Source organism: Rhizopus delemar, genomic scaffold (genome assembly GCF_000149305.1).
Source record: "Rhizopus delemar RA 99-880 supercont3.4 genomic scaffold, whole genome shotgun sequence".
NCBI lineage: Eukaryota > Fungi > Mucoromycota > Mucoromycetes > Mucorales > Rhizopodaceae > Rhizopus > Rhizopus delemar.
The window spans coordinates 1,845,211-1,861,634 of NW_027137830.1; the positions used below are offsets into that span (position 1 = coordinate 1,845,211).

Sequence of the window (16,424 nt, forward strand, 5' to 3'; positions counted from 1 at the left end):
CCCTTGAAAAACAAAAACTTTCATGGATGAAATCATCTTTATTTATATCAAAAGAATAGTAAACTACAATCGCTCGCTCTCTCTGTGAAAGCTAGAGTTATGATCCATACCACCTTGCCTTTTTCTTCATCTAATCACTGCTTTCAAAGTAAATTTGTTATAAGCTATGAAAGTTGAAATCGAACTCTTTTTTAAATCCCGTAAAGATCATCCTCCTTCACTCTCTTTCTCTAAACCCATAAGCAGGATAAGTGCGGAAATGAAATGAGGGGTAAAGCTAAAGTGTTTCTTACTTATGATTTATCCCTCTTTATAGGGTTTCTTGCAGTTGGATACAACAAGAATATTTTTTGTTTTGTTTAACACAAGCAATTCCAATGAGATATGATTAAGATCAAGTTTGTTTATAGATTTATTCTATCTTTATAAAGCTTTCAGTCATAATAATCTTTTACTGCACATTTAAAATACGCAAAGTGGCAAACTTTAAGCGCAGATAAGAAGGAATATTCAGGAACGAAGCTCAATAACAACAGTACTTTGTTAACATAATAACAACTCATATGCAGTAAGAGATTGAATATTTATTCAACTAATATTAACCTTGTTGAATAATGTATACAAAAGATATATAAAATAAGCAATATATCAGATTATCTATGACAAAACGGTGGCAAAACTGAGATAAAAAAGATAGATTAGGGGTATAAGAAAAAAGAGAGGGATGAGAGAATAGCTAACAGGACAAAAAAAATTCTGCTTTCTTCACTTTACATTGAATCACCAAGTGACGTCTTGTTACAAATAAATAAGGACAGCTTTATTGTTTACAGGTACAAAAGAGTACAATGAAGATTACAGAGATGGATAATACACATCATGAGACTAGTCAATCAAGAATATAGAATAAAAAAAAACTTGTTTGATCGATTAACTATGGGCGATATTTTTACTATTTAGATATTTGTATACCCAAAATATAGAGATTGGGGGGTAATTGCTGTTGCATGCATCTTTAAAAAAAAAAAAAAAAAAAAAAAAAAAAAAAAGAAAAAAAAAAGTAGGAGACTTACTAAGGCCGGGTGTACAAAAATAATTTCCGTACTGTGTGACAATTGACGAGTCAAATGGACAGCTTCAACTAAAAAGTGGAGCACCGTGTTAAAGAAAAATAATAGGGAATATAAGATGAACGATATGTGCGTCATTACAGATAAGTCGAAGGAGAGAAATATGTAATTACTTGCTTTTGTGCAAAACTTTAATTGAGAATAGAACAGCGTGTTTGCACTGTCATCTTTTCACCAAAAAACAAAAAAAAAAAAAACAAGCGCTCTTCCACTAAGGTTTGAATGAGGCAAATCGAGCTTGCCTTTTTTGTATCTTCCTGCAATAGCGAGGGGTCAAACAGGAGAAGAGATGAGTGAATGAAGATTAAGGAGACATCCACTTTATTTTACTTTTTCTTGGGAAATGTAAAATTAGAAAAGGTTGAAAACTATTTAAATAGCAAACAATCTTTTCATTTTTTATTTCAAATCATAAAAACAATAAAAAAAAATGACAGCACTCATCAGTTCGTTTATCGCCTGCCTATTCATCTTTTCTGTATATCGACCTTTTATAACTAGCCTTGATAAAGTAAAATACATTCTACTTGGGTCTTTGTCTTTCGTTATGCCCTTCACCAACTATCAACGATCTCAAACAACAAATTCATACAGCATGAATGGAACACTCATCAAAGAATTAAGTTTATTTAAGTTTGTGCCATCAACCGATCTTACCTCTCAACTAAATGACGGCAGCAACACATCAGCACTGAAGGATTCATTTTTTCTTCTCTCAATCACAGTACTCACCGTCTCACTCTGCGGCTTACTCACAAGGTGGCAATTTCCAATCACGTTTGTCAAGCCTCGCGCTACTAGCTACATTTCTGGCTTCATGCGTCATGCCATCTCCATGTGTCTCGTTTTACTTGCTATTTTAAGGTACTTTCTACACAATTAACAAATTAATATAAGCTAATCAACCCCTTTTTCCCACATGTTTTTCTCCCTTTAGTCAATCAACTTCTAATTATATTCTACCCTTCACTTTGGCCGCCACTGGTGCTTTATGGTACCTGTCTGGTTTTTATCTTGCCAGGAGATGGAAACCTGTCTTTTCTGCCGTACTTTTTTCGTCTATTACCTGTCATTTGACTTGCTATCCTTCAAGCCACTCCCTTTTATATACTTTTAACTACAAAGACTGTTTAGCGTTTACCTTTCTATTGGTCATTGCTTGCAATGCTTTGGATCACCTTGATGCCATCTTGAACACCTATCCTCATCTGATAACATTGGACAAAGACAAGCAAGTTAAATTTCAAAATGCCTTTACTGCTTCCTACTGGCTAGCCATGCTGAAGCTCATCTTGAACATGCCCTCTGAATCTGAGCTCCATGCGGGCCCCATAGAAGATTTAAATACTGCCATCCGTGCTCTTGGGTCTGTTTCTCGTTCATGGACGACGATGGCTGCCTTGTTTCCTACTAATCTTCGTCAAGACTTATGTATTCTGTATGCCTTTTTCCGTACCGCTGACGATTTGGTAGATGATGCACCAAGTCCAGAACAGTGTGAGGAAAACTTGGTGACCATTCGTAAATTTCTTCATGATGTATTCTTTGGTGATGCGTCTCCAGAGAAAACTGATCTTGTAACAGAAAGCGGCAAAGTCGATCCTTCCTTACCTTCTCATATTGATTGGAATCACTATGCCTCTTTGCTGCCTAATGAGGATGTACTTGCTATCTTTCGAAATTTTGCTCGTATTTCTCATTATCTCTGTCCTCGTGCGATGTTTGAACTCACTGAAGCATGGGAACTTGACCTTCATGGAAGCCCTGTTAAAGAACAAGATGACTTATTACGCTATGCTGCTTTGATATCTGGTACCTTTGGTGAATTATGTACTTGTGTTATCATGTACAAAACGGGTCGTGGAAACTGGGGCGGCCGGGATAAAGCGGCTCGCAAAGAAGATGTGCTGTCTAGAGCAAGAGCAACTGGTCAATGTCTTCAGCTGATTAATATCGCTCGTGACATCATTGCTGACAGCCTCGTGGGTAGATGCTATGTCCCACTTCAATACATGCCTCATCCTCCTCAAGCCGTTTACCATCTCTTAAAAGTAGCCAGAACCCCCATGCAAGTTGGGGAAGGTCATTTAAAGTCTTTTGCTATTCGCATCCTTAATTTGGCCGATCAAATATCAGATAAAGCCCAGAAAGGTATCGATGGATTACCCGATGAAGTTCAAGACAGTATCCGTGCAGCTTTTGAAATCTATATGGCCATCGGTCCTGCTCTTCGAAATTCCCCCGGATTTCCACTTCGTGCTAAGGTACCAAAGAGACAGCAGCAGTGGATTGCTCTTCGTTGTATCTATGGTTTCCGAGGACCTGTTGCCCGTGCAATTTCTTCTGTCTACCATCGACTCGTCTCGTTCTACCTTGGTGCATTTTCTCGTCTTTCAAAAGCATCAAGAACTACATCTAAAGCCTTCTAAGACCAAATCCATAACTTTTTTTTTTGGCATTCATTGTTTTATTCTGTACACATTTTATCCCCTTTGTTCATGATATTGTATATCCCCTATCCCCCTCTCTTCTATTGTTTATATCATATAAAAGATACACTTTTGAAATAAAACTAAATATAAAGCATCATTTTCTGCTATTATAAAAATGAAAACTATGTGGGCAATTGGGATACAAGTTGATTTATTTTACAAATATAGATGGAGTCTGCTTAGGCTTTTATTTTGCGTGGACTCTATCGTCATAATTATCCAGACATTAGATTTTGATTCTAAATTACGCCAAAACCAGCTATTTGTTGTCAATTTACATGGACCACATCGTTGATGGTCATTCTTCCTTTTATTTATTTTGTAGCATTGGCTGCTGGTTACTGAAGTTTTTACTCAGAAAATCCTTTGTGCACGACATTCATATTTTGCTATTTTATGCAGCATCTTCCCTAGTAATCAAGGAATACAAAAATACGATTAAAAAAGGGGGCGTCTTTTCCTGTTAAATTTAAATATGCCCTTTACAAGTGGAAATCCCCAAAATAAAGATCACTAATATTTACAAAAAAAGGTTTATATTCTATCAAAATTCGTTACAAAAATAGAGAAATAAATCTGGCCTTTATCCCTTTTTTATTATAATTAGAGAGTAGAATCAACAAGCGTCCAAGACTTATCATGTTATCGAGCTGTAAGGTTGGTTAATGGCCCATAGTAGGAAATGTAGTAAAGTCAAAATCTTTCCTGTTATTACGAAGATGCTAGATGCAAGCTGCATAAGAAAGCGTTTAAACATACGTCTTATTTACAGAGTAAGAAAATCAGGGGAGAAGGAGTAAGTAGGTATTTTCGGAAAGGTTGTAGTTTTTTTTCTCCTTTTACAATTGTATTTTCTAGTATTCCTTCTTCCTATTTTCTCTTCTTTTCTTTTTTTTTTTTCTTTTTTTTTTTTTTTTTTTTTCAAAATATTAAAAGGAAAAAAGAAAAAGAAAAGAGAAATATAAGCCCTTATAATGAAATTATTTGTGTTATTGTCGTGCTTTATAACAGCTGCTTATGCTCAAGTTCAGTCTTCCACTGGTTTATTTAATGTAAGTTCTCCAACACCGAATGCTCCTTATGTTGCAAGCCGTGTTCTACCATGCGTTTATACTGTTTCGGGCGACACTAACTCAAATAGTAAAGTATTATCTTCCTACTATTGCGATAAATATGTGTTGATAAGCTATCTTTCTTGAACAGATCTTCAACTTTCTATTTCGCTTAATAATGGCACCAAGTCTATCGTAATAAATCCCTCTGCTGATATTTCTCAAGGTTACAGTTTTCAAAAGAACATTGGTGGTGTTATTTCTTATGAGCATCAATTTAATGTAAGTGGCATTACAAAAAGAAGAATGGACAAGTATAACAAAGCATTTTTTAAATAGTATCATATCCCTATCAATACAAAAACTGGTTCTTATCAAGTCACCTTTACTGACCATGTGTCCGAAACAAATCTTACAATCCCCATAACTATTGGAGCTGCACCACCTACCTCTTCTATCATCATACCTAGTGTATCTGGTTCAAGCACACCTGTTCACTCAAGCTCAGCACCCACTGCTCTTAAGAGTAATTCAGCCAGTAATACCTTGCATATCTCAAAAGCGCTCGTTTTCAGTGCTCTTTTTTTCGCTATTGTAAACTTTTAAACGGATTTTCTTATTTTCTTTTTTTTTTAATTCATGTACAGGAATACAAACATTTACAAATAATGACGATGTACGCCGAATTCTACAGAGAACTGTAAATCTTTACCTCCCCCTCCTCCGGATTACTGGCTTTTTTATATTACACATCATTAACAGATGCAAATTAATAAAAAAAAATTAAAGAAATGCTTAATACAATACTTTTTATTGTGGTTTACAATATCGTTTCGAGTATTATTGTTTTTAAATAGATATATGTTCTTTCTGAATTACATTATATTTTCTCCGGGAATTATTACACTTGAGGGGGGGGGGACTAGCCAAAAAAGAGTTTTTAGTCACCATTGATTTGGATAGGATTTTAATTCGACCTTTGCTATATTCAGCCTAGCAATATATTTCACTTTTGCAAGTAGTTGTCCGGCTTTATTTATTAGTGTTGTATACTGAATTGTTCTTCATTTTTTGAATTTCAAAAGAAATACTAAAAGTATCAAATGTAGCTATCCAGTATATGCTTTACTATTTCACTAGAAAAGCTGTGAAGTCTTGGAAAATACCTGAATATACCTAAGGATACGTACCATTTGTATGCGTAAAAATAACAATTGCAAAATATGATACGATTAAAAATATCAGCTATAGTCCTACTTCTAGGTAAAATACATGAATACTTTAAATGTGTTTGGGTTTCTAAAATAGTTTGCTTTAATATACTAATGACTATAGCTAGAAGCCTACAATAATCAAATAAACAGTTGGATAGTCCAGGTTGAACAGATTGCTTGCAAAAACAGCCATTTTTCACAGTAATAATGCTATCTCGACTGAAAGCGTGTACGCAATTATTAAAGGATATAACACACTTTTTCAATAACTACTATTTACTTGATATCTTTCACGTATGCGTAAAACCAAACATTCAAAGAACAAAAAGGATATAGTGAAAATTTCAATGAAATAGATTCTTTCGAGTCTTTCTCGATAGTACAAGTATGTAAGGTGATATTTTTAGAGGAAATAAGTATGAATCCCTGAAGACTGTTAGAAAGCCATCTGTCAAATGTCCAAATTTGCATCAGTCTTGTGATTTACATACTGTTTCCCAGCAAAAGATCGAGACAGTAGCTATCGGTGTAATTGGAAAAGGGTTGTCAACTGACTCTAAAGTATTCGGTCCATTATTGTTCTTGTCTGCCAAAATATGCCTGAAAAATACCTTTTTAGATTATTGAATTTCATTTATGTTTACTTGGAGACAGTATTTTTATTAAGCTATACTTGTAAGTAAAAAAATAACATGCTTTATTATGGAATATATCTTTATGTTTATCAAGAGCAATTCCAGCTTGTCTTTAGACCTTCATATGAATGATGTATTATATGTGGGATTATATTGTTATATTACGAATTTTATCTGTTATGTTTTATTATTATTGTATTGATTCCTTTATTTATGTTAAATGCGATTGCAATAGTTATATACTTAAATACCTTCAAAGCCAGCAATTGATTACTGTAAAGGGAATTTAAATCACAAACATTTTCATTTCATCAAATAAAATAGAACAAAGCATACTCTCCTGATACTTTTTATTATTTTCTACTTGTCTGAATTATTTTGGCACTAAGAACATTTTGTATATGTACACTTATTACTTTATTGGGTTTATACTGATGTATCCATTTTCTCTGCTATTCCATTTTGTTCTGCCTCTGCTGCAATTGTAGTTGCTTTTTCTTCTGCTTCCAAAGCGTCTATAACAGGTCTAGTAGACTGTATGAAGCGATGAGTAATGAAGCTATTTTACTGTCTAAAATGATTACCTCGACAAAATCGTCTAATAATTTATCAAACTGGTCCACTTTTCTTTGTGTCTTTATATTCTCTTTAATCAATTGAGCTTTTTTTTGTTGAAGCGCCTCTTGCTGCTCCTTTAACCTAAGACAGTGTCAGTTGAGCAAAAAAGTCAATATTATTCTACTTCTTATATAATTTACTCTGCTCGTATAACAAGTTCGTATTTCAATCTGTTAATCATGAGTTGGTGTTGGTTGTCAAAGTCTACAAGATATTCTGGTCCTGCTTTTGATTGAAATTCTTCTAGTGGTATAAGTTCAATGTCCTGGTATACGGATCTACAATCATTGCTTTAATAACCAAAAATGCACGTCATCTTTACAAAAAATATTACCTAAATTCGCGACATTTCACAATCTCTTCAAGAATATGTCTCTTTTCATACATCACATCTTGCATTTCAACTTGTTTTTTGTCCATGTAATCCTTTGCATCAGATGTTGATTGTTTACTATCCCGTGTAGATGTGTATGAGGTTGACTGAATATCTTTAAGTCTATCAAGTATTTGTTGAACATGCTCGTATTCATCAAAATCATATTGATCTTCCAAAGTACCCTAACAAGTAATGTGATTAAACTCATCTTTTTCTTTGTTCTTTGCGTGCTATTCAAGTTACATTTAATTTCTTTTCCATGTACTTCACTAAAGTAGTCTCTAGCTCTTTTGAAGCTGCTTCGACATTGTTAATCAAAGAAATTGAATTGAGGTTTGGCATGATAAGCTTAAAATTAAAATAAAAGAAAGAGAAACAATTTTAAAAAAAAAGTCATTCTGAGCTTACAAGTTATCCTGTGCCTCGTTTCTCTCTCTCTCTTTTTCACTTACTGCTTCAAAGCCACCAAACTCAAAGAAATTGAGAATCAAGGCAGTAGCAGTTTTTTTTTTTTTACAAGTATTAAATATGAATATTTTAATAAATAATAAGGTCTTTTTTTGTTTTTATTATAATTGTTAAATAATTTATTCACTTAAAAGAAGGTGGATAAGGCAGCCTAGCCTTTTTTTTTACCGCCATTTCAAATAATTCAATTACGCTTATGGGAAAGTTCAACAGCAAAACCAAGGGCAAGCTTGGAAAACTCTTTCATGTGATTAAAGGAAAGACCATCAATTACATCGTTTTCACTGTGAATATTTTGATTAGAATCTTCAAAAGTGCTTTCAATGGCAAAAGCAGAAGGAAATCCATATTTTAACCACGAGGCATGATCTACAAAAGAACAGCTTAAATTAAATGTATTTTGCTACTTTTTCTTCTTTTCTTACCACTACAAGCATAACCGCATTTAGTTGATACATAAGGGATACTAGCATAAGTATCAACCAAAGTCTTAAGGAAGTTGGTCAACTACATATACCCATTAATGTTAGCTAGAGGTATATACATGCGTTTTACGAAATTGTTTTTACCTTGTCATCAACATGATCTGTGACAATACCAATGACTTCTTTATTGTTACCTATGTATCCTGTCATATCGTTTTGTAGCATACCGACAACTTTCTTTCCTTGTTGTTGGTATTTGCTCGAGACTGCTTGACTACCTAATAAACCACCTTCTTCTCCACTATACCAGTGAAATTCTACTGATCTTTCAGGCTTGAAACCGTTCTGAACAAGACTACGAAATGCTTCTAAAATTGTAACTGTGCCACTGCCATCGTCCTTATAAAAGAAAAATGCGATTAATTTGATTTAAATTTCAAAAGAATAATAATTTACATCAGCACCAGGAGCGCGACCTGATATGGGAGAATACATATTGATAGAATCTTGATGGGCACCAATAATAACCAGCTCATTTTTAAGACTAGCATCAGAGCCTTCTATTCTTGCAATAATAGAAAACTGGCCCCACTAAAATTGAATTATGTCAGATGAACGTTGACCTGCGACATCAACAACAAAAAAAAATCAAAAGACTTACAGAGTGATCGAACTGATTGACAGATACATTGCTATTACCTGATGCAACATCCTTGATTTGCTGAATTAACCAACGGCAAGATTGAGCTCCATAGGTTGATTTGTAATATCTGTTTCTGAAATTACTAAATGTTGTTAAAATGGTTTCCATGTTTTTCGTGTTGAGCTGATTAATAAATGGTTTAACCTCATTTTGATACTCTGCCTTTGTAGGAATGTCTAATGATGATCATATATCTTTTAATTATTTTTTGTTAAAATAATATGTTGTAAGGCTACTTACAAGGCGTCCAATTAGCCAAAGAGACAACACGAGAAGTAGAATGATCAGTAATATCCATGAACTTGGTACGTGCACGGATCAAGTCTAACTTTTCGGATTCAGTCATCCATTTAGCAGGGGCATCCTCACTATATGATGGATAAGTTATGACTTCGGATTACATTGATGCCTTTTTTTTATTGTACCTGAGTTGGATAAGTCGACGTTCAGAATTAGAAGAGGCAGCTGCTTCACGCTTACTGACTAGGGGACTTGCGCTTACAAGGGCAGAAAGAGCAGAAACAGATAAAACAGTTAAGGAGAAGAGCTTCATTGTGTTGAATTAATGAAAAAAGGGGAAAGCTAGACAACAACAAAAAAAAAAACATTTAAATAAAATCTTAACGGTCTAAAAAAAATGAGTAAATCCTAATCTCCTAACCAACTTCCTCAATATAGTAAGTTTATCCATATATAAACCATTTTTCCTTTTATTTTTGAAATCTTTAATGTATACAACTCCTTTGTTTCCTTAATACCGATTATAACGGGAGATCAAAAAAACCTTAAAAATTCCGATTTGATCTCTTTTGTAACAGAAAAGCACTTAAATGCCTTTTGTTCCCCTGTTTTCAGTAGCTAGAATTGAAAAAGAAGTATCTTAATCGATTAATCCACAAGCCCTGTTAGATTCTAGAGCTTCAAAGTGGCTGGCAATATTATGCCCATACTTTTTTTTTCGAGTTTGTGAAAAAATTATGCAACACAAATATTAATAATATTATTATTTCAAAACCCTGCTAGTACAATCAATGATTTTGCGTATCGTAATTTTTTTTTTGTTTAAAAAGTAATTTTTTTCTTTAAAATGCAATTGAATATTTGACGAGAGTCATCTGCTCACCAAGGTTAGATTAATTAATATAAGGTATAAATAAGCTAAAAAACACTCAGGTTCAATAGTAACATGATTTGAGATACATTATGTGCTATTTAAATGACAGGAATCATGTAGAGAAGTGTGTGTTTGAGTGATGATTTGTCTGATAGATTAATATAAGGCGAATGATAGTTGCCGATTGTCAGTTTCTTGTATATTCATATTCCTGGTAATTTGAAAGACTTAAGAACCAAATAAAGTAAAATATAAAAGTGACAAATTTCCTTTTGCAGTTGGTCTAGGTTTTACAATCTAGAAAGAGGTTATAGATGTTTTAGGGGACAGTGTGAAACTAGAGGAAGTTTCCTCTCTCTTAAAAAAAACTCTACTTGTAACTAATAGATATAAAGTTACTCATTTTCCACCCTTCTCACAAAAATAACTTTTTTTCTTTTTGCTTTGGCAAGATGTCTATGCTCATGGTTATTCGTCTTGACTTACTTAGTTGCTTTTGATTACTTGGTGTATCCTTTGTTATATATCATCAAATACAAAGGAATAATTCATTATCAAGTTTTTATTGATCTTATTAGTCAATTTGCAGCAAAAATGAGGTATGATGTCGTACAATTAATTTTCTTTGTATTAAATGTACAATTAAAAAGGCCCCCCCCCAAAAATGGATCTGGATGAAGATTTATAAAAATATGTGATACCCCTTTTCATATTCAGGTGGTATAAAACGCGGTGTAACTTCATGTGTTAAACAAGCAAATCCAACAGTCTCTTTTCCTTCAGGTTAGAGCTGAGCCAAAAGACATTCTAGTCTTGCGAATTGGATCCGAGCAACTTTGCAGTCTTTTTTGCGAAATTATTGAGGAAATCGCATAGATATTTATAAAACAGTTCCAACCAAGAGCATTGATTTGAACATCATCCCTGCACTCTTCTGTTAGTCCTGCCATTACAGTCTGCTTTAAAGCTTTTTACGTCTTTTAGCTTGATGCAAAAATAAAAAAAAACGAAATGTAAGAGGATAAGAAGAGCCATTGATGTTAGAGCCTAAGCTACTTAAGGATCCTAGTAACAAAATTCCTTTTTCTTATGCAAGTATTACTGTTTAAGACACATTTGACAATTTATCTACATTGATGTATAATTTGTATGCTAATCTACAATTAGAATGGTAACAGACAGAACTGGAAATTTTTTCCTTTTTCTTTATCCTAACAAATAAAAAAAGAAACACATCAATTTGACACTGCTGCTCCTGCATAAACATTTGCTTCAGTTGGTTCCTTAGATGTCGGAGTGTCATATTCATTCCAACATAAAAGAGCATTACTGACCATATTCTTTTTAGCATCGTTATTCCCAACAGAAGAGGGTCATTTAGAAGTAGAGGGGCTTGACTTCTTTTGGCAGACAAGATGAACAAGAGGTTCTCTTTGTAGCGCTAAAAGACGATCTTTTGATGGCAGCAGCGCTTTGACTCATCGAACTTAGAAGCTTCTTTACAAGTTACTCTAGTAGATCTTGTTGTAAAACAGTAACTGATTGTAATTGACATTAATAAATATAAGTTTATTTAAATAACATCATACAATCAATTCCAATTAAACACATTCTTTTGGAATATGTTTTGTATTCATGAGAATTTTTTGATAAGAAGAAGTATCAACTAAAATAACAAAATACAATCCAATGTCAGTATTATTGCTAATCTTTCACATAATTGAAATAACGCGTAAAAGAAGGGTATTCAAATTAGTGAGGAATTCCTAGAATAAAAGATAATCTATGACAGACATACAAAAGAACAAATGAAGAGTTTTCATAGTCATAATTATAGATGACGCTTGCTAAAGTACCCGAAGATTAGAAGAACGCTTACAATAGAAGTTATCAAGCCACTCACTCAATAAGATATAAATACCTGCCTTCAATTAGAATCATTTTTACTTTAACTTAAACTGAAATAAAGATCAGTCTCAAAACGAACACAAGTTATTTCTCGATCTTAGTTTCCACCTCTTTTCTTATTACCTTAATCTTTATACAACAGACCTTTGGTGAAGGATACGACACCTAATTTCATTCTTTAACTGCTGCTTTTTTTTTGGAAAAAAGTATTTAATGCTTTCAAAATAGTTATCACATATTTTCAATTGGCGAGTATAACTTTCCTCGTTTATTTGGAAACCACTGTAATATCCAATATGATCTCTAACCGCTTTCCATCACTTTTCGTCGTTTTTTCCTTTTTAGATAATTCGTTCATGCCTCAAGACAACAAGCAACTTCAACGATTGCGAGCAAAATTAGCTGCTGATTGTAATTAGATACGTAAACTACAGCAATAGAATACTTTATTGCGCCAACAACTCGCACTGTTACCTTCACCACCGGCAATCTTTTCTCCTCCAAATGAATATGCCTCATTACCTACCGCCTCCCATTCTTCTTCACCCACCACCAACAAATATCCTCACTCGCCAAACAAAATAAAGTTTCGCCTCCTTCCAAGGCTTCGACATCTTGATACACTACTTCTCACCACAGTCTAATAGCTATTGCCAAGCAGTTTTCGTTACCTACTACAGGTTTCAAATTTATTCATCTACCTATTTAATGCCGACTTCCTTTGAACCAGTTGCGCTCCAGCCTTCACCGCTTGCACATCAATACCCATCGTATTTTGGATATTCAATATCCTGATCGACATGTGGTAAGCTTCCTTATACATTATGGATATGAGAATGAGCTTCGCGAGCAATTACGTAAAGTTCACATCCTAGTCCGTGATGACTTTGACCCTCTTGACCCAGAGAATGCTCGAGATCCTGAGTTCATCAATGCACCGACTCATCGAAAGGCTGAACATACCCGCTGGGCATTTCTTCAGCGGCTCGGCCCAGCACTTTGCCGTTTCAAAACTGTATAAAACAGCAGTCTGCTTCTTTCTTCGTTTCGGTCTGATTGATCACGAGTACCTAAAGTCCTTTGATCTTCCCCCTTCCATATGCATTCCGCAATGGACGTATATTTGATCATTTATAGGTCTTACAATCTATGACCGTACTCCCCTTAATCCACACATGTTTTCCCATGACTGCCATCCCTCCTCAAGCTTAGCCTCTGTTTTTGACACCCGCAATTCCCCAAACCTAGTGTATCTTACACAGTCCTCTTCACTTTCCTTCCTTTCATTTTTAGCTTGAATTCCAGAAGGGTTTTTAGTTTTCATTCGTTTTCTTACTAATCTGACCAGAGCGAAAACGATGCTTTATTAGACATCATGCGCTCAAATTGATTATAAATAAAAATCAAAATTTAAATGTAATATCCAACACACTCTTTCCGAGAAAATGACTCTTAGATTGGCTGCCATAGAATACATATTAATATCTATGACACATCTTTCCCTTCTTACTCATTCTCTTTCTTTCCTTTTTCTATCCTTGCTTTCATAAGTGATTTGAGCTTCAATTAGGTTTCAGTTGATTTGGTTTGGACAATCATGATATTTTGAATTACCACGTGCTTATTTAAGCCTTTGTATGAAAATATTGTTTCATCGTAACATCGGAAGGTTTCTATGCCATGATAAGATACATTCATCACCATTTAATCCAGAGCAACGATTCCTTGATTGACTTTCACAATTATAATCTGTTCTTTGCTTTTTCTCTACTTACTCTCTCCTCTTTCCTTTTTTCCCTTTGTCCCTAAAGGGTTTTTTGGTTTCGTTAACATAATTTGATCTGACCCGGGCGATACGATACTTTAAGACATCACGAGTCCATTTCAGTCACTTGAAACTTTACAAATAAAATACCTTGTTTAAGTATAATATTCGAGGACTGTTTAAATAAACAGAGAAAGTTTGTTGATACTCAAGAATGCATCTTTATGATGAGTCTGACTTTTAATTTTCACAAGTAGAGAAAGAGATGATCATTAGCCAATCAATAGTAATACACAACCATCTTGATTTAGCAATGCGTAAGGCGAGAAAAAAAAAAGTCGCCACCTGGTTTTTATTTCTCTCTCTCATTTCACATTATCACTTCTTGTTGTGATTGAATGAGTAAAGAAAACGTATTTAACAGTGAAGAACCATTTACGATTCAAATTGACAACATGTATTCATTTCCAACTGAATATAAAGTAACGAAAAAAAAAAAATAAGAATAAGGCACAACAAATTAATATTTATTTAGTTAATAAATAACAATAATACCTTGTTCAAACCATCATATTATCTACCACCAATCAATAACAACATAACACACCAAGCGTTCTATAGCAAACAATGGAATCATGTTTCACAAGTAAAAAGAAAAAAAAAGATATAAAGTACATAGTAACAATAAATAGAATAATCAAGACCAAGCACCCAAGCATATCGTTTCTCCTGAAGCTATCCTAGAAGCTCAAAAAGAAGAAGCAGAAGAGTCAAACAAACCATTTTTGAACTTTTCGACTTTGTTTGCATTGAAGCAGCGATTATCAGTAAATCAAAGCCATTCGATTAACAAAGAAGAATTATCCAATAAAGTATTACCCAATGAGTTTCTTTTGTTCAGTAGTCATATAAAGCATACACAAATACAAGACAATTCAAATGTAACAGAAAATGAAATTAATCAGCACATAGGAAAGCCTTGGAAAGCATCGACCAGTGTAAGTATGGTTGTATCTATTTCTAATCTCCATATTAAAAAAGAAAATCATTTAAAAAAGCATGTTGACGATGATGAGCAGAAAGAAAGGCAAAATGAAGAAGAACGGGATATTGAATATAGTAAACAAGCCTTAGCAGTAACAGCGAATATGAAAGCTAAAAATATTTCGACTACAAAAAAGAGATTGAGAAAGTCAAATCTATCCGAAGGACAAAAGGACCCAAGAGGACGTAAAAAGAAGAGACAAAACCATCCATTTGCTCCTAAACATCCCATGTCTGCTTACTTGCATTACCTCATTGATGTCTACCCAAAAGTATCTCAAAATTTTCCTGGATCTACTGTGGGGCCCATCAGTAAATCGATCTCAGCCAATTGGCATGCAATGTCTGTAGAAGAAAGGTTGCCTTGGAAACAAAAGGCTGAATTGGATAAAGCAAGATATGCCAAGGAATTGAAGATTTACATGACAAATAAGAAAGAAATTGATATTGTAAGTAATGAATGTAATATAAAACAATAAATAATCAAGCATGTCGTTTGATCAAACGACGGTTATGATCCAGGGATGATCTTTCAGGTTGAGGTCATTATCCTGTAATTTAAACGCGTTTTATTCGGAACAATAAAATATTTCTAACTCAACAATCTGCATGATTTTCATAATTTACTGCTTCTCTACGTGTTTATGATTAAAATGTTTGTTCATACCTTTCTAGTAACATTTCCCTTTTTTTTTCATTATGATTTTTATGTAAACCGAAATATAATATTCTTGAATTATGCTTTTATTAAGAAATATATTCTTATATTGTATAAATATCAACGTAAATATATTTAGTTACCTTTAAAACTATTTTCTATTTTCCACTGTAGTTGCCGGAGTTTAAACAAAAAAAAAAAACGTTATATTGTCAACTGTCATCAAAAATTTTTCTTTTGCTCATTTCAATAGTTCATGTCCAATTCATCTCTAGAAAACAAGATTACGAGTCTTTCAAAAAAGTTATCCTATGTTCTTCGTCATGGTGCCTTAAAAGAAAATTTAGATATTTCAAGTGATGGTTTTGTATTATTAGACGATTTGGTAATAACTTATACTTTTTATATGTACCATTGACTAATAATAGTGTACAGTTAAAACTACCAAGATTCAAAGGAGTGACGTATCCAGATATTCAACTTGTAGTAGACAATAATGACAAAAAACGGTTTGAATTAATTAAAAAGGAGGAAGACGACCAATTTTATATACGTGCTACACAAGGCCATTCTTTAAATGTTGTTCAAACAGACGAATTACTTGAAAAATTAGATAAAGTAACGACAGACGTGATTCATGGTACAACATTAAAAGCATGGGAAACAATCAAGAAGGAAGGCCTATCTAAAATGAATAGAATTCATATTCATTTCGCTATTGGACTACCAAATGATCCCAAAGTGAAAAGTGGGGTTAGAAAGTCAAGTGAAGTGTTTATTTACATTGATGCTGAAAAAGCAATGCAAGGTATTGGTCATAGT

General features: G+C 33.6%; 6 protein-coding genes across 6 annotated transcripts; 4 read left to right on the plus strand and 2 right to left on the minus strand.

Moving 5' to 3' along the window:
* Positions 1-1,947: 1,947 nt before the first annotated feature.
* RO3G_06181 (uncharacterized protein) lies at positions 1,948-3,559 on the plus strand (the record flags this gene model as incomplete). The annotated part of the gene is made up of 2 exons (XM_067660771.1): positions 1,948-1,994; positions 2,068-3,559. The coding sequence occupies 2 exons, from the start codon at positions 1,948-1,950 to the stop codon at positions 3,557-3,559; spliced, it is 1,539 nt and encodes a 512-aa protein (XP_067516872.1).
* Positions 3,560-4,596: 1,037 nt separating this feature from the next.
* On the plus strand, positions 4,597-5,280 carry RO3G_06182 (uncharacterized protein; the record flags this gene model as incomplete). The annotated part of the gene is made up of 3 exons (XM_067660772.1): positions 4,597-4,762; positions 4,826-4,956; positions 5,014-5,280. 3 exons carry the CDS (start codon positions 4,597-4,599, stop codon positions 5,278-5,280), a joined length of 564 nt encoding a protein of 187 aa, XP_067516873.1.
* Positions 5,281-6,949: 1,669 nt separating this feature from the next.
* RO3G_06183 (uncharacterized protein) lies at positions 6,950-7,859 on the minus strand (the record flags this gene model as incomplete). The annotated part of the gene is made up of 5 exons (XM_067660773.1): positions 6,950-7,057; positions 7,108-7,222; positions 7,282-7,419; positions 7,476-7,699; positions 7,761-7,859. 5 exons carry the CDS (start codon positions 7,857-7,859, stop codon positions 6,950-6,952), a joined length of 684 nt encoding a protein of 227 aa, XP_067516874.1.
* Positions 7,860-8,169: 310 nt separating this feature from the next.
* Positions 8,170-9,666, minus strand: RO3G_06184 (uncharacterized protein; the record flags this gene model as incomplete). Its single annotated transcript, XM_067660774.1, has 7 exons — positions 8,170-8,354; positions 8,411-8,492; positions 8,555-8,809; positions 8,867-9,001; positions 9,072-9,289; positions 9,354-9,481; positions 9,539-9,666. The coding sequence occupies 7 exons, from the start codon at positions 9,664-9,666 to the stop codon at positions 8,170-8,172; spliced, it is 1,131 nt and encodes a 376-aa protein (XP_067516875.1).
* A 2,250-nt stretch (positions 9,667-11,916) lies between these two features.
* Positions 11,917-13,347, plus strand: RO3G_06185 (uncharacterized protein; the record flags this gene model as incomplete). The annotated part of the gene is made up of 4 exons (XM_067660775.1): positions 11,917-11,959; positions 12,555-12,558; positions 12,946-13,150; positions 13,273-13,347. 4 exons carry the CDS (start codon positions 11,917-11,919, stop codon positions 13,345-13,347), a joined length of 327 nt encoding a protein of 108 aa, XP_067516876.1.
* Positions 13,348-15,174: 1,827 nt separating this feature from the next.
* On the plus strand, positions 15,175-15,423 carry RO3G_06186 (uncharacterized protein; the record flags this gene model as incomplete). The annotated part of the gene is made up of 1 exon (XM_067660776.1): positions 15,175-15,423. The coding sequence occupies one exon, from the start codon at positions 15,175-15,177 to the stop codon at positions 15,421-15,423; it is 249 nt and encodes an 82-aa protein (XP_067516877.1).
* Between the last annotated feature and the right edge of the window lie 1,001 nt (positions 15,424-16,424).